At 40.5% G+C, this 23,760-nt stretch overlaps 1 protein-coding gene across 1 annotated transcript; it reads right to left on the bottom strand.

Moving 5' to 3' along the window:
* Nucleotides 1–316: 316 nt before the first annotated feature.
* zgc:153993 (uncharacterized protein LOC767645 homolog) lies at nucleotides 317–23,478 on the bottom strand. Its single transcript, XM_034680430.1, has 6 exons — nucleotides 23,220–23,478; nucleotides 14,359–14,407; nucleotides 12,304–12,465; nucleotides 8,400–8,532; nucleotides 7,490–7,594; nucleotides 317–3,573 (listed from the first exon to the last, which is right to left on the bottom strand). Exons 1-6 carry the CDS (start codon nucleotides 23,287–23,289, stop codon nucleotides 3,475–3,477), a joined length of 618 nt encoding a protein of 205 aa, XP_034536321.1. The 5' UTR covers nucleotides 23,290–23,478; the 3' UTR covers nucleotides 317–3,474.
* Between the last annotated feature and the right edge of the window lie 282 nt (nucleotides 23,479–23,760).

Raw genomic sequence — 23,760 nt, 5'->3', positions numbered from 1 at the left:
TGGCAAGTGTAATGGTGGCTGGAGAGATGCTGGTTCACTTGCCTAGGTGCCCTCGAGCAAGGCACCGAACCCCCAACTGCTCTGGCTGCGCTGGTTGATGGCAGCATCCTCCCTTTGACATCTCTCCCTAAGTGCATGTCCACTGCATGTTTGTGCATAGAACTGTATGTATATATACCAAAACTGTGTGTGTAGCATGATCAAAATAAAAAAATTGAATTTCCCCCATGGGGATTAATAAAGTATGTTTCTTTCTTTCTATACTTGGTACCATATCTCATCATCAGATGAAGCAGATCATTGACAAAACAAGACATGTGGTATAACACATTTCAGATTTATTCACAGAACTTTTCTATCAGAGCTTTTTACCAACAATTAAATAAGCAGGTCAAAGTACAAAAAACAAGCACCTCAAATCTGCAGATAAATAGTACAGCTTCCCTTTTAACATTACACGATCATTTTAATAGTACAAATACTTGATAGAAGCGTATGTGGCACTAGATCATAGCACCTACAGTACATCAGCTAAAAACTACTGACTGCCCCCAAAGAAATCATTTAATAAATCAGAAGACCCCAGAAGAAAGCATAGGCATTTCATAGTTTGAAGTTTTCAAAGCCGTGTCTGTTTCCTCCTGTTTTAACTGTATAATATACTGTCAAATGAGCAAATTCAAAAAGAAGTAGATAGAAGAGTTTTCTTAAAAAAGTAGAAGAGGTTTAAAAAAAATCTAAACATCCATCTTTGTTAAAATCTGTGATGTGAGAAGTCTAAATACTGCACATAGAGACTGAACTGCATTGTTTTCAAATAACAAATAAGCTCCTGCCTATTGATATATCACCTTTGGTGTTGGTGTGTCATTAACCTGCTAACCACATTTTCTGCTGCTGCATGAGCATCCTCAATTAAACAAATATTACACTAACACAGGCGACGGACGACTTAACATCTGTGACATGTTTTGTGCAACCGGCTGTGTGTACCCACAACAGGAAGACTGCAGAGAGACAGATAACAGGACAACATTAACTGTGCAATCTGTGTCCTGTCCTCAAAGCACCAGTTTGTTCTTACTTTTGTTAGCAAAGCAGGTTACGTTAATGCTAAAATGAATGTATCTGTGAGATTCAGTCCAGTGTGCAAAGCAGGCGTGTTCACAGTCCAGAGTCAGGTCAGCTGACCACATTATATAGCTAACAGACTGACTTAATGCAGATTTAAGAAAAATCTAAACATTTCACCCCCTGAAAACCTTTCCCACAATGCCCTATTTTCACATTCACATTAGGTGAGACAGAGACACCAAGATTTTATAACCGGTGTCCGAGGTTTAAAGTATTTCAGCAGGTTAGTAAGATGCCGGCACATGTTGGGAATGTTTCAGGGCTGAAGGTTGTGTTCATGTCTGTCTAAGCGGTGATGAAAGATGCTTTTTGTTTGTCAACTGCATTAGCAGAGAAACACAGTGTGTAAGAAAAACCAGTCCAAACATCACACCTTTCATATCTTTAACCCTTGCTGTTGCTACTGAAAATGGCAGCAGACTTGAAAGCTAGTGCGGATGTAACATCGGTCATCTTCCTCAAAACATTGTTGGCAGCGTAATGTCAGAGTGACTGAATCTGTGGAGATGTGAGGTGGGGAGACTTTCCAGTGTCCAAGGTTTTCAAGATAAAGTCCTTTTTTTTTTTTGCATGAACAACTTTAGAAAAATCAACATACTGTATTATATTTAAATAAAAAGCAAAGGTTCTCCAAAGCAAGACTGGGTTTTAAAACCGAGTCAAAAAACCCTCCAAAAAGGCATTTAGTAGAAAACATCAAATAACTGAGTTTTAACTTTTTGGCAAATTTAAAAGAAAGTTTTTGGGAAATCTTTAATTGGGTCCCGTTTTGTTGTCTTGTAGAATTTTGGTCTTTTTGGATGAATTTGGTCACTGGTACTTTTATTTTGACGGTCAGGAGACATTTTGACTTATATTGAGGCTCGACTTTTGAATGTATTAAATCAGGGCTGTCAGTGTTAAAAAAAAATTCTGCTGACATTTCAAGGTCAGAAATGGGCATGATATTTCTTTCAGCACCTCCTAGTCTACTGTATTTATGTTCTAATTTTCCCCAGGAACAAAAAAAAAACATTCCTGCTATTTGATGAATTCTTCTGCATCGATTTTTGTCTTTTCTGGAACATTTTCTAATGATTAGTTACCTTTTTTAAAACAGCCATTTGTATCCTATTCTACAACTTTGAATCTTTAAATCAAACTATGTATATACCAGAAAAATGAAGAGCTAAAACAAGCCTCAGAAAGACAGAAACAGAGTAACCCACAATGACCAACCTGCATGCAAAGAAGGAGAGATATGCTCTGCTGCTGCCAACTGTGCAATCGCCTATCATCAAGTACATCAATAAATAATCCTATGATTATATGTCTATAAATCACTGTTTCAAATGAGGAATAACGCACAGTATGGACCTCAGCGACGTCATACCTGGCAACTGCCTTTGCAACTAAAATACGCTAAAAACACAGCGCCCATCAACATACCTGCCTCTTAAATCTTAAAAACTGCAGGTGGAGGTGAAACATCACAACAACTGGTTGTTAAATCCAGAATAATCAAATCTCTGATTGATGGATTCCACAGGGAATCTATATCACTGCAGTCGCTCAATTTAAAACAAGGCATTAGGGAGAACTCTTGAGATTGTTAATCTGGATTTAAAATCGGTTTGAAATGTTAATATTGTGATTTTAGACCTGAGGTCAAAAATGTAATTGCGATGAATCAAGATTGTTTTTAATAAATTAGTTGACTGTTCTAATTCAAATGTAAAAATGTACACAATATTCAGCATGAGGGTTTCAGGAAGTCATGCTGGTGCTTGTTGTGTTTTGACAAGTCAAGTTGTTTACTGTTACATTTTGTTTTTTGTTTTTCTTGTTTTGATAACTTGAAGAAAATACCACACTGGGCTCTGTGATTTGTTGAATCTTCATGTTCATACCTAGGATGCAGTAAATTTAGCTATAGTGTGACGTTTCTCTGACTTTTTTCTTGCTGTCTCACGTCCAATCCATACTGTAACGACCCACAACCAAGTAAAGATCAAAATAACCCTAAGACCTGGCTCAGGTTGGGTTAGGTCAAAAATCTACAGCTCGACACATGCTCATAAACACCATCATCTGCTACACGAAAGGGGAAACCTGCTGTTGGGGTTGCAGCTGAACATGTTCAATGAAATGAAGTGAAATGTTGCTGCTGGACAGCAGACTGTAAAGGCACTTTTCTGTTCTTGAAATCCTGAGAAGATGAGAGGTTTATCCCTTGAAGTTCGGTACTTGAGTCTTAGGAGTGGTTACCACTGTATTCCAAAAACTGTCTCTATTAGCCAGCTGCGTTTACCCAGGCAATAGTGCTGCAGCTGTGGCTGTGAGGTCCGAGGTCCGAGGCTCTCAGCGTGTCTTCCTGTAGTAAACTATAGCTGCCACCAATACTACAGATGCTAGTATGGTTACTGTCCTCCAACGAGAGAAGCCACGGATCACCCCCGCCTGAAAAGAGAAAGAAAGAGAGAGCAAGAGAGAGAGAGAGAAGGGTAAGAGAGGTTTCTAATAAACAGCAAACATGCAAATGTACCAAAGAGGACTCAGATGTCATACTTCTCTCAACTTCTCTCTTAACTTTGTGTTTATTAGGGTTCAGGTCAGCTGACATCCCATAGATTCTCTACAAAGAAACTATGGGATATTGACAAGAGGAAGATGAGAACCATCCAGCCCAATAATACAGGCAAGCTGAAGGTCACTTCATTAAGCCTCAGCAGTGCCACAGGCTGCCACGGCACGTTGATGCAGTCATTTGTGGTAAGGGAGCCCTGACCAAGTAATGAGTGCATAAATGAACACACTTTTTAGAAGTGGACATTTCTGTGTTTTAATCCTTTTTTTGATTGATCTATGGAGATACTCTAATAATCGGCCGGTCTCAGCAGATGTGTGTCTAACATGAGTCTGGTCCTGCTGGAGGTTTCTGCCTGTTAAAGGAAGTTTGTCCTTGCCACTGTAACTTGCTAAATGCTGCAAAGTGCTCTGCTCATGGTGGATTAAGATGAGATAATAATAATAATAATAATAATAATAATAATAATAATACATTTTATTTTGGGCGCCTTTCAGATCACCCAAGGTCACCTTACAGATCATAAAAGCATACATCATTAAAACATCATAAAAACAAACAAACAAGCAAACAAAAAGTAATAAATAAAAACTAAAAACTAGTGAGGTGCAGAGAGTCCAGTTAGAGGGAGTTTTGAGTTGGGATTTGAATGATGTTATGGAGTCCGACTGTGTTATGTGTGGGGGGAGGGAGTTCCAGAGTCTGGGTGCTGAGCAGCTGAAGGCTCGGGCACCCATGGTAATGAGGCGTGATGGTGGGATTGTTAATAGTCCAGCAGAAGTTGAGCGGAGGGAGCGGGAGGGAGTGTATTCATGAAGGAGGTCTTGGAGGTAAGTGGGGGCCAGGTTGTGGAGAGCTTTGTAGGTGAGGAGAAGGTTTTTGTAGTGGATGCGCTATGGGACAGGGAGCCAGTGAAGTTGGATGAGAACAGGAGTGATGTGGTCAGATGATTTGGTGCGGGTGATGATCCGGGCGGCCGAGTTCTGAATGAGTTGCAGTCTGTTGATGAGTTTGGTGGGGAGTCCGGTGAGGAGGGCGTTGCAGTAATCGATACGGGAAGTGACAAATGAATGAACCAGGATTTCGGTGCTGGATTGGGACAGTGAGGGGCGGAGTCTGGAGATGTTGTGGAGGTGGAAGAATGCAGTCCGGGTGATGTTTTGAATGTGAGGTACGAATGAGAGGGTGCTGTACAGAATGACGCCGAGGCTCTTCACTTGAGGGGAGAAGGGTACAGGGAATCCATCTGATGATGGGTGGGACTGGGGTGTGTTGAGATTTGGTGAGGGTGGAGGGTGGGGGGGATGAGACTGAGATGAGACTGAGTCCTGTCAGTAAGAGGGGACTGGATCGTATCCTGTCCTGATGTTGAGTCTTTGTTAATAACTTAATATAGAGTGGTCTTGACCAGAGGCTGACATTTTTTCGGGATTCCCACTGGTCACAGGATTCCCGCAGGATGGGAGTCAAATTTGCTATTAATCACGTGATTGGGATACAGGATAAAAAGTGAACCTCCGGTGCATTGAATCACCTTTTCCTCTGTAAACTCCCGTTCATGAAGGTGTCCACGTGTGTCCACAGTAAAGGGTATGACATCGGTGCAGTCAGAATCCCTCATTTTTTAGTTTAGTTGTATTTTTATGACTTTGAAGCTGCAGACCTGAACAGCTGATCAGTGCGCTGCAGGCGGAGGAGCACGTCTTTGTTGCGTCCACAAATAATGCAAAAGCAAACCGTCTCTCTGATGTGAAGTGAAAGTGATGTGCTGACAAAAATCACAAGTGGAGGGTACACCTAACCCGAGATGAGTGCTCAAGTCTTAGTTTTCTAAACTCAGGTACAGTATGTGAACAGTGAAGGTAATGCCTCTATGCACTTTTGTTTGTTGAGGTATGTATTACATAAAGACTGAAAGAAGAAAAGGGATGGGAGTGAGATGGGATTGGGAGTCATTTTACCGGGAGTGGGACGGGACGGGATTTTAGTCTAGACCTCCTATGTTTGTAAAAGTGTCTTGAGATAACGTTTGTTGTGATTTGGCGCTATACAAATAAAGATTGATTGATTGATAATCATCAAAATTAAACAAAAAGTTATTCAATAATTCACCTTTTTTGTAATAAATAAAAACAAAAAACGTTTTAACCTTTATCTACATTTTTGAGCAGTACCTGTATCAATGACGTGGGTCTGCAGTGTTATCTATTCCACCAACAGAGGGCGCTGTTAGCCAATATATTATTCTAGCTCAGGAGAAGCTGCTGTCCCTGCCTTTTAACTAGTGTTTGTTTATTACATTACAAATCAACAGAGGTAGGTAGAGTAAACCGAAACAGTACTCAAGTAAAAGTTCTTTTACTTTACAATGATGTGACTCAAGTAGAAGTAAGAGCACTCATAGAAATAAGTACTTGAGTAAGAGTAAATAAGTACCTAAAAAAAAACTACTCAAGTAGTGAGTAACTTGTGAGTAGTATCATATATAAAATTGGATTGTATTGGAAATGTAAATAGGAAAATGCCAAAATGAATGCTGTTAGGCATGGTTTACTTTCAAACATTAAAGAAAGAGGAGCTGCACTGTGCTCAAACTAATGTACCTGCTTTCATTCTTTAAAACAAGCTGAAACTTCAAACTGTGTCTGAGAGGTCATCAGAACTCCAGAACATCAATACTCCAACATTACAATTAAAAATATAAATATGCCTTCAAAACTTTCTTTTATAACCTTTAACTTATTTTCAGTACATCTTACTTCAAAACATAACTTGAAAGTGAGTTCATGGCCTTCCATGAACTCAGTCCTGAAGAATCTCTCTGAGGTGACTGTTTTTATCAGCATGCTACCTTACTGCTCTTATAAGTTACTTTAGATTACTTTACAACATTTCTAACATGCTTTTAAGATTTAATATTAAATAGAACTATCCTTAGCTTACCTAACTGATAACTCACCATGACATGTTTTTAAGATTTAATATTAACTAGTATGATCCTTAGCTTACCTAACTGATAACTCACCATGACATGTTTTTAAGATTTAATATTAACCAGTATGATCCTTAGCTTACCTAACTGATTACTCACCATGACATGTTTTTAAGATTTAATTGTTCTATGTTGAAGCTCAAGATTTCCACCGTATAGACAAAGTAAGCAGCTCATAATGTGACTGTTTCTCCTTCTTGTCATATAGAAGTTATGAGAGAGTCTGGATGTTGGGTACAGGGTAAACATGTTCCTCCAAAGGGGACGCAGGTATAATGCAGCCTCTCTCCCCAGCTGTAGGTGGAGGAGGGGGCGGAGCTACTTCTCTGTTCATTCAGTGTTGAAGCTATTTATAGCTCTGGATCAGAAGGCACTGCACGAGAGATGACTGAGTATAAAACATTTAAAATGAAGAAAAAAAGGAATGGTAAAAGTAGAGACTGGACAGCCCAATGTAATGAAGTAAAAGTACATCTTTTTTAACACTAATGTACTTGAGGAGGAGTAAAAGGTACTCTGCAAAACAAATACTCTCAGAAGTCTAATTTTTTTTAAAAAACTACTCAAGTACATGTAACGGAGTAAATGTAACTCGTTACTACCCACCTCTGCAAATCAATGAATTATTATTTGTGCTTCTTTTTAATCCTCTTTAAACTCTTAAAATGCCCCCCTCTGTATAATCACAAAGAGCTGCATACATCAGTTACCTACCAATCCCCCACCTGCAGTATGACACACAGTAGAAATGACTTCATCACATGACTGAAGGGTCTCTGTAAATACTCCTCACTCACCCAGCCGCCCTGCTGGACCAGCCAGGCGTAGAGCTGTTCTCTGATGACCTGGAGAACCCAGCTGATGATCATTCTGATGTTCTCTAGATGGTTAGTCGTCAGTGCCTTTAATACAAATAACACATTACAATGACAATCTTGCAGTAGTATACCTTGTTGCTCATTAAAGATTATATGACAGACTGTACAATACTGACAGTCGCTTAAGAACTGAAGAAGACTGTCAAATGAGAGGCAAGCGTCTTCAAGAACTTTTAACAAGTCCAGTTATCATTTGGCATAATCTCTGAACTTAACCATTCAAGTAAGTTGAAGCTGGCATCTATCAATATTTCCACTAAACAGCAGTAACCCTGTATACACTGTTGGTCTTCAACAGTGCTGTCAGTTCCATCATTTCTATCTGCATCACGGTAATCGGGGTCTGAAATTCACTTTTTTCACTGCCTGCCCCAGTGGCAGTGCTCAGGAACAGATGGGTGACGTCACGTCCATTATTTATACAGTCTGTGGTAAATCCCCACTCTGTTGTCTGTAACTCTCAAATGCTAACCTGCTATCCTGGGGCTAACTGCCGGAAGAAATAGAGAAACAGATCTTTAAGGACAAGTTCGGCTTTTAAGCCCTGTCCCTACTTACTGTCAATGTGTACTGAGTTTCCACCAGAGTATGTCACTAACACCACCCGCTAGCCCAGCCCACAGCTGATGAGCACATGTAGGATGTTGAGCCTAATGAAAATATGTTTCTGCACACATCCCACTGTCAATGCAATGGCCACTGTTCTTCTTAGTGTTCTTTAGATACTTCACTCATCATACTTCTTTGCAGAAATCTGGCCCTACCTTTTCCTTGAGGATTAACAGAGTTCTATCATATCTGTCTTTCGGTATCTGTGTCCATGTATTACCTTATAGATGAGTCTGTAGGCAAGATGGAATAGAGCCACAACTCGACCCCAGTTGATACCGTCGGCAAAGATGCTTCTGGCCACCGTCATGAAAATGTCTTGAGCACAGTTTCCCGGCACCTGGCTGATCAGTCTGTGGGAGAGAGACGACAGATTCAACTGTTACAAAGATGGATTTGATTCTCCTTAAAATATCTTCTGAAATTAGTTTTTAATGGGTCAGGCAAGACAATCTACAACATGCTGAAGGACAACTCTGTTTACCCTTTCAATAGGAAATACTTGAAATAATAACCATTATTAAAATCTAAATCTGTCCAGCTTCCAGTTTATATTAATACCATCCTGTTGAAATTATTAACAGACCATTGACTCCCTCTTCTGGTCTTTGAACATGAGTGGGTCAGTCAATATTTTTCTATTTAAAACAACAACAACTGCACTTCCACATAAATTCTCCTTACTCTGCAAAAACTCAAAATCTTACTTAATCTTAATCTTCAGTGAAATTGTCTCATTTTTAGTCAAAATGTCTTCCCCCACTTGATTTAAGATACATTTACTTAACAAGTAACATTTGAGCAAGATAGAGGGACTTGTTTTAAGACATCTTAAATATCTTGTTCAGTCAAACAATCTTGAAATGATCTTGTTTTGAGTTGTAATTTAGAAGAAACAAGGTTTATTTAACATTTCAGACATTTTTCAAGCTGAGATCTTATTTGTAGAAGACAATAATAATCTTGATTTAAGACAAACACTTTACTTGATTTAAGTAAATGCATTTTATTGGAGAGTCTATCAGAAAACAGCTCCATTGATGAAAGAAAGAAAGAAAGAAAGAAAGAAAGAAAGAAAGAAAGAAAGAAAGAAAGAAAGAAAGAAAGAAAGAAAGAAAGAAAGAAAGAAAGAAAGAAAGAAAGAAAGAAAGAAAGAAAAGTTGTTGTTTTTAAGGGTGGGTTACAGTTTTCAGACACTGTTTCTTCTAAATCAGATCAAAACATACATCCTCAAACTACATGCACACAATGAAACACCTCCTTTAGAGCATAGCTGGCTTATCCTAAAAAACAACATGACTGAATATTAGTATATCCAGCTCACTATGAGAAGACATTAGATCTCAAAATGAGACAATTAAACTTTGTCATCTTATTTCAAGTACAAGATGGTCTTAAACCTAGAGAAGTGCTGCTATAATACAACTCAAATGAAGGTGAATATATCTCAAATGAAGAAGTTGACATGAAATGTGTTAGTGCAGAAATCTTTTTTTGAGTGAAAAAATACTAATTGTTATCATTCCTGTCTTATTCTGAGACACTAAGCTTTAAAATACTGGTACAATATTCATTCAAATAAGTTTTTCCTGCTAATTTTAAGATCACAGTTTTCTTAATATTACATCTTATTTTAAGAAATCTTACAAGCACATTTTCACTTCTTCTATGGGCAGATTTTTTTCTTATTTCAAGGTAAAAGTACCTAGAAGTACGTTTTTTTTTCTTCTTGTTTTTGGGGGGGCATTTTTTCCAGTGTAGTTTCTACAGTACGGTGTACATATTAGGACATCCTCAGGTCTCAGAGTGAGGTGTCAGACCTCAGATGAAAAAGCATCATGACTCCGCTGTTTCATCTGAATTCTGACACATGATGAAGGTTTTCTGGAGATATGACAGAGTTTTTCCAGGGACATGATGCTTTTTCATCTGAAGTCTGGCACCTCACTCTGAGACCTGAGGATGTCCTTATATGTACACCGTATACCGGACATTTACTCCAACCACTGCAAGATGAAGGCATTGCACGTCTCACAGGGCTCCACCCACCTAGCACAGTCTGTTTTCTTTACCTTCCTTCAGGAAAACATTAAAGGTGACATAACACGCTTTTTTCATCAATATATATTGGTCTAAGAAGTCCCCAAAACATGTCTTTAAAGTTTATGCTCAAAAAAACACTTTGAAATCAGATTTTGGTCTGCCTGAAAACCCCTCTTCTTCAGTCCTCCTCAGAACACTCTGTTTTCTCTCTGACCACGCCCCCTCAGGAAGTGGATGTGCCCTCGGCTCTCCAGCACGTTGATCTAATGTTTACATGTTGGCTGAATATACACGGCTGCTCAGAGATCACATTACTTCATCTGATCCAGAATCTGATCCTGACAGAGAGGCGCCTGCAGCAGGACCTTCCTGAAGGATTGGTCATAGATTTAGTGTTTCTTGTTGTTTTATTTATCAGTATGTCGACGTGTGTCTTGGTACACAGCTATGAACATGTAGCTATGTGGCTATGCTAACCAGCGCTAGCACTTATCCATGATAAATAAAAATCATCCACTAGATCTTCAAATCTGCAGACATGGGGAGTAAAACCGACCTCTACCAGAAAGGCAGCAGGACCTTTCTGAAGGATTGGTCACAGATTTAGTGTTTCTTGTGTTTCTTGGTACACAGCTACAGCTATGAAGATGTAGCTATGTGGCTATGCTAATTAGCGCTAGCACTTATCCATGACAAATAAAAATCATCCACTAGATCTTCAAATCTGCAGACGTGGGGAGTAAAACCGACCTCTGCCAGAAAGGCAGCGGGACCTTTTATGAAGGATTGGTCATAGATTCTGTGTTTCTTGTTTTATTTGTCAGTATGTCTACGTGTGTCTTGGTACTCAGCTACAGCTACGACATGTAGCTATGCTAACTAGCGCTAGCACTTATCAATGATAAATACAAATCATCCACTAGATCTGCAGACGTGGGGAGTCAAACCGACCTTTGTGTTTATTAAGACAGCCTACGACAGCATGCCTCCCTCCTAATCTCCTTGTTAGCACACATTTGTGCAGGGAATGAAAAACAGAGGAGGGGTTGAGTTGTATTTTATACAGTCTATGGGCTGAACAAGCTCTGAGCTCTGACTCCGTGACAGACCGGATATTGTTGTTACGTAACAAAAACACTGAAGTCTGAAACGGCTCGTTTCACACACATTTACAGAAAGGTGGAGAAATCAGAACAGGGGCAGAATGGATTCTTTTCATTCTCGGGGGGTTTGTAGACATGCCAGGGACACATATTTCAGGTAGAGAACCATTAAAAAGTCCATTTTGCATGATATGTCACCTTTAACAAAGCACCAACACACGTACCAGCCTCCTCAAGGACGGTGTTTATCACCAAGCATTCAGATCACTGAATCTCTCTGTGTCTCTATCTTTTATTCTTATGCTGCCATTAATTTATGAATTTATCCAATACTGCTAGTCTTCAGGCAGTAAGGGGTGTCATGGTGACATGCACTTCAAAATCACAGAAAAAATGTCCTTAAGTCTTTGTCTTTTACAACAGCACTCTGACTGACTAACACACATCTTGTATAGTCTGTAGCAGTTGCAATGATTTTGTATAGACCTCTGTGAATGGCAGGTGCTAACGAGCAGGGCATGTCCAGACTATTTGACTGGGGTGCCCCAACATGGCACTGACTTATGCTGAAGTGGCATGGAGTATGTGAGCCTACACGCCTATGTTGTGATCATGTTGTAGCACCTTCCATTAAACTCATTTCAACATAACAAAATGAACCCTGTTTCTTTAGTGGATAGTGGCTGTGGTTTTTCTTTTGAACTTGAACACATTTTTTAAGATGGTATGATGTTTTGTCTTTTACTACACTATATCTTTTAAGGTCCTACTGGGACTTGTCTCAGACAAGTATCTCATATCACAAAAACACTGACACTAATAAAACTAAACTAAAAATAAGCCATTTCCAAAAAACAGCATTAGTATTTCAACTGAACTGAAATTAAAACCAAAAAGTCAAAATGAAATAAAAATAAAAAGTAATGAAAATGTATAAAATCCTTCTAAACAATATTTGAAATAACTTCAATCGCTTACTGTTGCAGCTCAGCGTTCCTGTTCAGCTCGTCAGCGATCTTCAGCAGCTGCTCCACCACTTCTTTGACTTGTGGATCCTGCTGCTCATTCGACCGTCCTCCCAGATCCTCAGAGGACACCTGTCGACCGGGCTCCTCAGTGTTAATGCGTTCAATCACATACCTAAGACATGCACACAGAATGAGGACCATGGACCGTCTCCTTCATCACTTATTGTTAAATCTCTTAAAGGCAGTTAATATGGAAGAGTAGGTAACATACACACAACATACAAAAGCCTTTCACAGACACAGAGACATGAACATTATCATTAACAGGGGGTTTTATCCATTACCCCTCTAGAACACTACGCTCCCAACCTGCAGGCCTGCTGGTCGTACCTCAAGTCTCTAAAAGTAATATGGGACGTAGAGCCTTCAGTTATCAGGCCCCTCTCCTTTGGAATCATCTACCAGTCAGGGTCTGGGAGGCAGACACCCTCTCTACTTTTAAGAGTAGGCTTCAAACTTTCCTTTTTGATAAAGCTTATAGTTAGAGCTGGATCAGGCTTGGACCAGCTCTTAGTTGTGCTGCCATAGACTTAGACTGCCGGGGGAACTGGAACACTGACACACTGGGATCCTATCTCATCCCCTTCCCCCCAACCCTTCCATAACTTACTTTAACTCTCCTTGTCCCATTAAAGTTACTAACCATAGACCTTTCTGGAGTCCCTGAGCTCCCTTGTCTCCTAGGTTTGCTGCCATAGACGTCCTGCTGTGGACGTTCAAGACTCCAGCTACCACAGATGTGCCGGACTCTAGCGGCAACAGCTACTAGTACTACTACTACTATCCATCTCGTCTAACATGAGTCTGGTTCTGCTGGAGGTTTCTGCCTGTTAAAAGAAGTTTGTCCTTGTCACTGTAAATAACTACTGCAGGGTGCAATGCTCATGGTGGATTAAGACGAGATGAGACTAAGTTATCTCATAACCTGGCGCCTATCTATGGCGCCATACAAATAAAGATTGATTGATTTTATGCCCCTCGGTCTTGCTGCACAGACAAATGAGCCGCCGGCTGCAGCTACTCCTCTGGTCTGCCAAGATGTCATTGAGAGGGTGAAGATAGTGAAGCGTGGTCTGCTCTTAAATTGGCACACCTCTCTTCACTTCAGTCCTAAATGAGTCCAAACTCCTGCCCAGTGCGAGCCAGCCTTTTTAATCAGCTCTTCCAGCCACCTGACGCTTCAGTCAGTCATGCGTTCAGTCAGAGCACACCATAAAACTATGACACTCCCCGTCATTGACTGATAGAGCATATTCAAGCTCCTGCTCCTTTCAGTGGTTGGCATCTGTGTTCACAGTCCAGTCTCAGCTGTGTATACCTGATTATAAATTTACATATATTACAACAGTCCATAACAACAGTCTGTTATTTCTTAAGAAAAGGTTGCTGCCATGAAGAGCAGGTGAGTAATAACAGCTATGTAAGTTAACAATGTTACCTTGTACACAGCTTAAATTATAAAGGCTGGTTTATACTTCTGCGTCACCCCTAAACTCCAGGGCAGGGCAGGGCAATACTCAGCCGAAACGCTTGAGGACAGTGTGGTCTCTCTCTGGCCCCCCTACGATCTCTGTTTCCTTTTCCACAGAGATTCAGAGCGTGTTCTGTTAATCTACAGCTGATACATGTTGCTGTTTATCATACAGACATGATTACATGAAGAATAGAGAGGAGGAGATGAAATACACGGCCGATGTGCGGCCTATGTATGGGATCCCGGAAGTGCTGTAAATGCAGGAAACTAATGCCGCCGAGCGGACCAATCACAGGGCTTGCGGTCCATGTCAATTCGACGCATAGTTACATTTTGGAGGAGGTGCACGTCAGCTACATGGGTAGGCCTCTGCATAGGTACGGGAGCTAAACGGACCTCCGGCGTAGGCTACGCCGTCCGCCTTCCGTGACACAGAATTATAAATCAGGCTTAAGTGTAACACACAGAAGAAGATCACTCGTTTTAAATAATTGTGTCAGTTATTTATGGCTGTGTAAAGAATAAACTTACCCTCTGAGGACTACTGCTCCCTGCTCCAGGATGGGATCATCGATGACGTCTAAAGCAACGAGAAGATTGAGAGTAACATGCTGTTATTTTCCCTGTTTCACAAACACAAAGTTTCTTGATTAAGACATGTTGAATTTGTTTGTTGACTTCATGATATAACACAGAAACCTGACATGATACGACAGTGAAAGTTAGTCATTTCAATCAAGTGATTTGATTTATAGTAAAACTATTGAAAAATAAAGAAATGTATTCGTATGAAGTCAAACTGTTGGACTGAGCGAGTTGTTTTGACTCATCGTTTCAGACCTTGCATGAAACAACATGACTTCATGACTTGTGTGATTCAGTTCTCAGAGGTTTGCAGCTCATAAGTTTGTTTGCACAGAGAAGAATAATGGAGCTGTGTGGCTAAAGCATCAGAGCATGATCACCTGACACTAATAATGAAAAAAAAATAACCTAAAGGTATGGTGAGTGAAATCATGTCATTTATGTAGTTTTGTCATGAATGGATTTTTTTCATTAAGCATCCATTGATCAGCTTGTGTCGTTTACTATCCCAAAGTACTTCAAAATAGGCGATCCCCAGACTGCAGGATGAAAAGTAACGCCTACAGCATCACTGTGTGTTGTGGAAGTGAACTGTTCACAACACTTTTTAATGTAGTTGAACTTTTGATCACAAATTTCTCACTACACAGCAGGATACTTATAAAATGTTTTACCAATCAGTATGTGAACTCTTGAGTTATGTCCAAAATCTTAAAAAGTACACACAGTTATATACAGGATTTATACAGCCACTGTCTGTTATGGCAGCAACCTCTGAGCTGTGGAGTGTGTGTGCCGGATCAGATCCGGTGCCCTGACAGATCAAAGACGGACCGGACACGGATCCAGTGGAATTTGGCTGTGAGCCTTCTTTGAGGTAAGGAGTGCTTTGTCCTTTTTTTGTGCAGCTCCCTCATGTTGCTCGACACGTCCAGTTTGTTGTCCAGCTGTACCCCTAAATATCTGCAGCTGGAGACCAGTTCCACCTATGTACCTTCTACAGTGACTGGTGCTGGGTTAGGCCTCCATTCCCTAAGCCTTTGGGATTTTTTCCCTGGAATGGTAAGGTAAGTTAAACAATGCCCGGGACACTGCAGCCGAAGACCTTTATTATTATTGTCCATTGTTTTCATGTTTCCTTTGCATTTGAATTCTTCAAAGAAAAGCAAATATTAGCATACAGAGACATTCAAAACAGTCTTAGCAGTCACTACTTATGAACGTGGAAAGTCTGTCAGATGACTTCTGTGACCTAGAAACTAGGAATGCAGTGATGCATCAGCCAATAGAGGCCCTGTACACTAGGGCTGAACGATATATCGTTATCGTGTCGTTATCGGGATATGAACATTCAAGATATTCATTTTGCAAAATCAACGATATCAACGAGATTGTCCCCGCTCGCCCTGCATGTATGCTTCCCCTAACATGTACAGCTGAGGCCAGCCAACCACAAACCTCATTTCATGCTTGCCGTTGATTGACAGCTGAGGCCAGCCAATGACAAACATCAGAGGGAGGGCGCGAGGGAGACCGAGACACACACTCACACATACGCTACACACAGCTGGGAAACAGAAAGAGAAACTTAAGAAACATTTTTCAGAAAATGGTTCAGACACTGGACGAAAGTTACAAAATACATTAACATATTTTAATCAAGTGGCCATTCCCAAACTCTACAACCAATGTAAAATGAAAGTTTAATCAGAGCTCCGTGAAATCCATCATTTTGCCACAACCACTGACCTGTGGTCGAGCCGGACGACTGAACCTTACATCAGTTTAACAGTTCATTTGTCTGCAGACGTCCTTCTTCCCTGGGGAGCATACTGGGATAATATAGCACATGAGATGAGAGGTGCATTAGCGGACTGGGATTTGAAGGAGGAGTAACAGGTTTGCGTGACCACCGATAACGCCTCCAACATGATGAAGGCTTTGGAGGTGAATGGCTGGACGCAGCTTCAGTGCTTTGGACACAGGCTGCATCTGGCGATAGGTACGCTTAACTATGTTTACTTTAATCACTTTGTTTAGAAGAGGGAGCGAGAGAGAGAGACAGGGTGTGTGTGTGTGTGTGTGTGTGTGTGTGTGTGTGTGTGTGTGTGTGTGTGTGAGAGAGAGAGAATTCTGAAAAATGCTTAGTTTTCACTGAACCCATAGTCATATCGTATCAATATCCAGATATCTGGCATGAATATGGAGATATGATTTTTTCTCCATATCGTTCAGCCCTACTGTTCACAAACATTGGCCATGAGCAAATGGTGTGCCAAGAACCGATGTCAGTTGCAGATCACAAAATACGCCATGAGTGGGCACAGGCCCTTACTGTATTAAACTGAAATGACAAAAACAGCATGTTTCAATGGAAGAAACTATAACACGCTTACAACTTTCATTATGAAACATATGCAGGAAGGTTTGGTGTTTTGGTGCACACTGCTCATGCGCCGCTCGAGTGGCTGCTTGTTGCAGCAGCTCTCTCTTCGTTGTTCTTTTTTCAACTTTTTTTTTCATATCTGTTTAGTTCTCTTTGTATTTGGAGCCTGTCATGTCTTTTAATGACTCATTTGTTGGCCATAGCCACCAAACTGGTTACATCTGCAGTGGTGTTTTTGCTATTTTTGTTCCTGTGTGTGTCCGGAGATCCTGCGTGTAACCATGGTAACATTGTTTACATACGAGATCAGCTGTTAGCAGCCCGTAGCATGTTGATGCTAAACGATACTAGGCCCGATGTTCCCTGCGAGCTGAGGAGAAGGAGGCAAGGACGACGTGCTGGCACTGAGGTGCAAGCTAAGAGGAGACGACATGGACCTGTCCTTCCACCCACCGTTATGGGGAATGTAAGATCTATCTACAATAAGGTGGACGAGCTAACCAAGCACCAGAGGGAATACTGGCAGAGTAGCATCATGCTAACAGAGCTAACACTGGACACGAACGCCACATTGGAAGGATTTCACCTGCTGTGGGCGGACAGGATACAGGAGAGCAAGACTGGACTAACTGGTGAAGAAGGCCAGCTCAGTCCTGGACCCTGTGGAGGTGGTGGCTGACAGGAGGATTATGGCCAAGCTGTCGTCTCTGATGAACATTTTTTTTTTTTGATATATATTCTGATAGATTAGATATAATTTGATATAGAGTTCTTGTGATTTGGCGCTATATAAATAAAGATAGATTGATTGATTGATTGATTGATTGATTGATTGATTGATTGATTGATTGATTGATTGATTGTAAAAAAAAGTCAGTTCCTTCATGGTAGTTTAAATATAAAGCTACTGCTATCTTGTGGCACCTGCAAATAATTACAGTGTGGCTGAGAAATGAACACAGATTTTAACACGTACTCCATCACTGACAGACAATCTTACAGTTGCACTTTTGATAAGAAATCCAGATCAAGAACGTTAAAAGAATACATGATTATTGACCCTGTTGCCAGGTATGACATTCTTTAAAAGCTCTGATTAGTTGATCCACAAAAAGACAAGTGTGGGATGTGCCCTTGCCCTGCACCCCTCTGGACATGAGAAGTCAGAGATGTCAGTTTTTCTATCTCTCATGAAGCCTGGCTTAAAATTCTACATTGACTCTACGTCAGAGAAGCCAGCTCTGTCGTGAGCGCTTCATACGAAACGCTTGAATGCAGTGTGATTTGAATGCTGGTCGGATCACTCGTTTCCGGTCAAGCAACGTCTACTGTAGCTTGTCCACAGTGAACTATGTCGACTCTGAGTGTACTATATCAACTTGGAGCTGATAAATGCTGCCATTGATCAGAAATCCTAAATAAGCGGTGACAGTTAACTGACATTGGTTTATTTCATATTAGCTTGTAGTTAGCAGGCTTTTAAATATGTTTGCTTTGTCACAAACAGCAGAATCCTCATGACCTAGTTGTAGGTATTTTTTTGCATATTAGCTCTTAGGTCTAAACAGATCTGTGTAAAAGGTTTGCTGCACATTAAAATAAACCCAAGTTACCCAAGCTGTAAATGACCTTAAAATCCAGATTTAATTACTACCAAATTCTCAGGCTTCCTGCATCAGAATGCATCCTTTTGAAATGTCATACCTTTCCAGATGTCATCTCCCCCTGACTTAACTCTGATACATGGATCCTCTGCCTACATCATTCTACAGTCCTCTTGGCTTTTATTCTCACATTTTGAACACATTACTTTCACTTGTCATCTGCCCACTCTTCTACTATCTGTCCTGAATGAAAAATGAATGAAAGGAAAGCACTTCAAAAACTAGAGCTTGGTTTTGTTAGGAAATAGAAAAACAAGAAACCTTTTGACTTCAGTTCACTCTTTCAATCAGATAAAAGTTGCTGAACTCATTGATATCTAGAAGTTGGGTTTAGTGAGCATTTTCAATATGTCCACCTTCAAAACAGCGCTTCATAAACCAAAGGGTGACGTCACTGAGACTATGTCCATGTATAACATTAAAACTGAATGCATCATCTTTGACAGGAGGTATGTTGTATCCAGCCCTCCCACGATCAGCTGTACAGATGGCTCCCCTGTGGAGTTTGTCAAATCCTATAAATATCTAGGCTTCTGACTGGATTCATCTCTGTCCTTCACCACACATTAACAACCTTCAGACCAAATTCAAACCCAGACTAGCTTTTCCACAACAAAGCCTCCTTCACTCATGCTGCCAAACACACCCTCATCATGATGACAATACTCCTGATTCTGGATTATGGTGACATCATTTACAAAATGACCTCAAGTACCACGCTCAAGAAACTGGACACTCTTTATCAGCTGTACGCTTTGCCATTAAAGGTGACATATCATGCAAAATTGACTTTTTAATGGTTCTTTACCTGAAATATGTTTCCCTGGCATGTCTACAAACCCCCCGAGAATGAAAAGAATCCATTCTGCCCCTGTTTTGATTTCTCCACCTTTCTCTAAATGTGTGTGAAACCAGCCGTTTCAGACTTCAGTGTTTTTGTTACGTAACAACAATATCCGGTCTGTCACGGAGTCAGAGCTCGGAGCTTGTTCAGCCCATAGACTGTATAAAATAATACTGAATCCCTCCTCCGTTTTTCATTACCTGCACAAATGTGTGCTAACAAGGAGCTTAGGAGGGAGGCATGCTAGTTGTAGGCTGTCTTAACAAACACAGAGGTCGGTTTTACTCCCCACGTCTGCAGATTTGAAGATCTAGTGGATGATTTTTATTTATCATGGATAAGTGCTAGCGCTAGTTAGCATAGCCACATAGCTACATGTTCGTAGCTGTGTATCAAGACACACGTCTACATACGGATAAATAAAACAACAAGAAACACTAAATCTATGACCAATCCTTCAGAAAGGTCCTGCTACAGGCGCCTCTCCGTCAGGATCAGATTCTGGATCAGATTCAGAGGGTTGAAGTAACGCGATCTCTGAGCAGTATATGTGTATATTCAGTCAACATGTAAACATTAGATCAATGTGCTGGAGAGCCGAGGCACATCCACTTCCTGAGGGGGCGTGGTCAGAGAGAAAACAGAGTGTTCTGAGGAGGAATGAAGAAAAGGACTTTTCAGGCAGACCAAAATCTGATTTCAAAGTGTTTTTTTGAGCATAAACTTTAAAGACATGTTTTGGGGACCTCTTAGACCAATATATGTTGATGAAAAAAGTGTGATATGTCCCCTTTAATACACCCTTCCACCCTCACCACTGCAATCTCTATAAACTGGTGAGGTGGCCCTCCCTTCATACCCGGCAGCTTCACCACTGGCTTAATTTCGTATGCAAATCAATCCTGGGCAAGACACCTCCCTACCTGTTCTCTCTTCTTCACGTCACCCATGATTCATATCGCACTAGGTCCAGTGAATTCATCAAGTTAATCATCCCCAGTACTTCTACTATAGTTCCTTTGGTTTTGCAGCAGCTAACGACTGGAACAACTTACAGAACACCCTCAAACTCTCAACTTTGACTCCACTCACAACCTTCAAGCTTAAACTTCAACAGACTGTAGTCGACTGTTGCTCCTGCTGATCACTTCGGACTATACTTACATTCATACTCACATAAACACACATACATTTTTACACCTCACGCACATTGCTTGTTACTTGTTCACTTGTGTTCTATTTTATGTTTATATGTCTATGTGTGACTGTAGTTTACATGTGTGTGTGTTCCTGTTGGCGCCTCTTGGCCAGGTCATGTTAGTAATTGAGAACTGGTTCTCAAACATTTTTTACCTGGTCAAATAAAGGTCAAATAAAATAAATAAAATTGTGTATTACTTACCCAACAATTGTGGTAGCCAACATTAGCATGCTTGGGCTAGTGCACTGTGTTGAAGTGACTGACAAGTTCAATCAACTTTCACAAGCTAAGTCACCAGTGAGTGCTAATGTTAGCTAAAATGAACTAAAGCCATGACTCCACTGTAACGAACGATGTGTGTGTTTGTCATGTGGTCCCTCCGGCAAGGTGTTAAGTTTAATTCAAACAACACAGACAGAGGCTGAAGAGGAAATGTGGCCTCGCTGCATGTTGTTGAACTAATCCTGTCAGAGCTATTAGCAGCTTCCTACACAGAATGATGGGAAGGGTGCATGTCCTCTATTGTTCATAGTGACTTATTTGTTTAAAGGCTATTTTCAATTTAGTTTGCTTCAGGGAGGGACTTCAATACCTAACATTATCATTGAAATACAACATAAAGCCTAATGCTACTCCTATTACTAATGATAATGAAAAGAACATTGGTCGGGTCAATCTAATAATAGACACGTTACTGAAGTCAAGCAGTAAAAAGACATCACACTGACTGGCTTAGAAGTGAAACTAACATTTTCACCTCACAAAATCAAAAGAAAATGTAGACCCAAAATGAAGGCTACTACATAAAATGTAAGTTTGTGTTGATATTTGAAGCCCCCAAAGTGTGGAGTCTTATTTATTTCCTGATGTAGTCTTGTAGGTCATATTTTGGCTAAGCGGTGTTCTCAAATGTTAAGAAGAACATCCTGCTCTACCATATCTCGTGAGAGAGAGATCCCATTTTTGCAAAGTAAGCAGTGAGGAAAACATTTTGAAAATGCCACTGACAAAAAAGTTTAAACATTGTTCACTTTGTTATACTCATCTCTCTTTTATTTGAGAAGTTATTTTGGTGCTATTAATCCTCCTACTAAACACTTCTTTGAATTGTATATGTCATATAATTCTGTGCTGGATAACTCTTTTAGATTTGGAGTTTTTTCTTTGAATTTTAGATACATTTTGACATAATGTGGTTATATACGTCAAGTATAACCATACTGCAGAATACCATAATCAAACAGGATTTTAACACAACAGTTTCTCAAGAAACAAGAATCGTAAAGGGGATCCATTCAGTTTCTGAAAGGGAACAACTAAAACCACCACCAAAGACTGTTAAACATAGACACAGTCTCAGTGATGTCACCTAATGGTTCCTGAAGCAGAGTTTGAAGTTAAAGTCACCATATTGGGAATGCTGCCTCAGCCTAACTTTGGAATATGTGTATTAGAATGTAATGTGCACAGAATAATGGAATTCTACATGACTGTGTTTTTTCTTTCTGTCTTTTTTAACTCTAATATTAAACAGTGTTCTGTTTTGTTACTACACATGGTTAAACAGTAATCCAGAATTATTTGTGTCAATATATTACTGAGCATAATATTTTCCTGTCTATTTATGTAATAAAATGTTCATTGAAGTTCAGCAATTCTGTTTTTCATTTAGTGTTATTCTTAAATAATTGTTTATTATCAAATGCAAAAAGACAAAACAACAACATGATAAAAGCATTATACATAAAGGCCATTGGTCTCTAATTAGCAGCATTAGTGGTCAACCACTATTCAAAACTAATTAATTATATTAAAAAAATATCCCCCCCTGTACAATGTGTACAGATAGAGAAATGAGCTGTTCAGATCCAAGTTGGTTTTAGAATGTGGTTGTACACATGTTTATTTCTATTGTTGATGGGCTTTATTGAATGGGTCTGTATGTAGATTTTGGTGCTTTCACAGCCAGCCTCAAGTGGACCCTCTAGGAACTTCAACTATTAGCACTTCCACATCTGCCTTATTTCTCAAAACCAGTGGTTGCCGTTTCATCCCCACCCATGGGTCCCAGGGGACTCACTACATTACAAAGCTAGGAACATGACTGCTCTAATATCAATTAAGATGAAATTTGCATTAACACTGGATATTCTACACTGCCTTTATTCATACTCATGTAAAACGCCTTAATAACACATAAACACTATCTATAAAACACATCTCTCCCTTTGTCTTTTTCCTTTTGTTTTAAGGTTGGCCTTATCTCTCCTTGAGGGGGGCAGTCCTCAGCCAAAGTGTGACTCACTGTGTCCTGACTCAGGCAGATATATGCTTCTTTATTACCTTGTTTGTCACCAAACGCATTAAATAACTGGGCTGAGCAGACATACGTGAGGCTTCGTCTGGTCTGTAAAATACTCATGTTAAACAACCACATATGCCAACACTGTTCCAGTGACCTTTAAGTGAAGCCTGCCCATTTCCCCAGCTGTGAGGGAAACACCGTCTTGGTTTCTGAGGTGAAGTCACTTTACACAGCTATGCTTTGCCGTGTAAGGCGCACAACAAATCAACAAATAAGTGTCTCCATCACTGATAGTTTAACCTAGAACCTTACACTTTACATTTCCACAGGCCTGAAACGTTCAAAGTTGTGTCTGCAGAGTGTATGGGCCGCACAGCTTGTACTAGAGCAGACATGGCTTCACATACCTTCCCCACCCACGGCGCCTTGAGGCTCCTGCTCCGCGTCTTTCTGCTCCTCTTCTCGGCGGTCGGCCATGGCTTCAAACTTCCTGTCAGCTCGGTTGGAGCGAGCTGGGGGTCGATTGATTGGAAATTATTTGATTAGTTAAAATTCGGAACGCTACATCAGTCGAATAAAGACACTGCCCCGGACGTGTCCAGGCCGTGAAAAGTTTTGCCTCCACAGAAGAACCAGGAAGAGACACGGAAACGCACACAGGCCACCGGCCGGCACGCCTCTTTTCAGACCAGCGGCAGCCTCCAGTGTTTAAAAGTGAAGCCAATACTGTGTGCAGGAACTTCATCCTGTGTCCAGGACATAATGGAAGCTGGGGGGCCCCGGCAAGAGCCCTGACTTATTTAGGGATTACATGAAGTGTGCGCGCTAATACAGGGGTTCTAATAATAATAATAATAATAATGCATTTTATTTATAGGCGCCTTTCTTGGCACTCAAGGTCACCTTACAACATTAAAAACAAACAGAGTTTAAATAGCAAACAGTTAT

Source organism: Notolabrus celidotus, chromosome 3 (assembly GCF_009762535.1).
Source record: "Notolabrus celidotus isolate fNotCel1 chromosome 3, fNotCel1.pri, whole genome shotgun sequence".
In the NCBI taxonomy this organism is placed as follows: Eukaryota; Metazoa; Chordata; class Actinopteri; order Labriformes; family Labridae; genus Notolabrus; species Notolabrus celidotus.
Note: the sequence above shows the minus strand (reverse complement) of the source record. Positions and strands in the feature narration are given on the sequence as shown.

Bases quoted from the DNA above. Each gene is read 5' to 3' on its own strand.
- zgc:153993 (XM_034680430.1), bottom strand. From the start codon at position 23,289: ATGGCCGACCGCCGAGAAGAGGAGCAGAAAGACGCGGAGCAGGAGCCT. The intron at 14,408-23,219 runs GTATGTGAAGCC...TCGTTGCTTTAG, and splicing joins AGGCGCCGTGGGTGGGGAAG to ACGTCATCGATGATCCCATC. The intron at 12,466-14,358 runs GTAAGTTTATTC...TGCATGTCTTAG, and splicing joins GGAGCAGTAGTCCTCAGAGG to GTATGTGATTGAACGCATTA.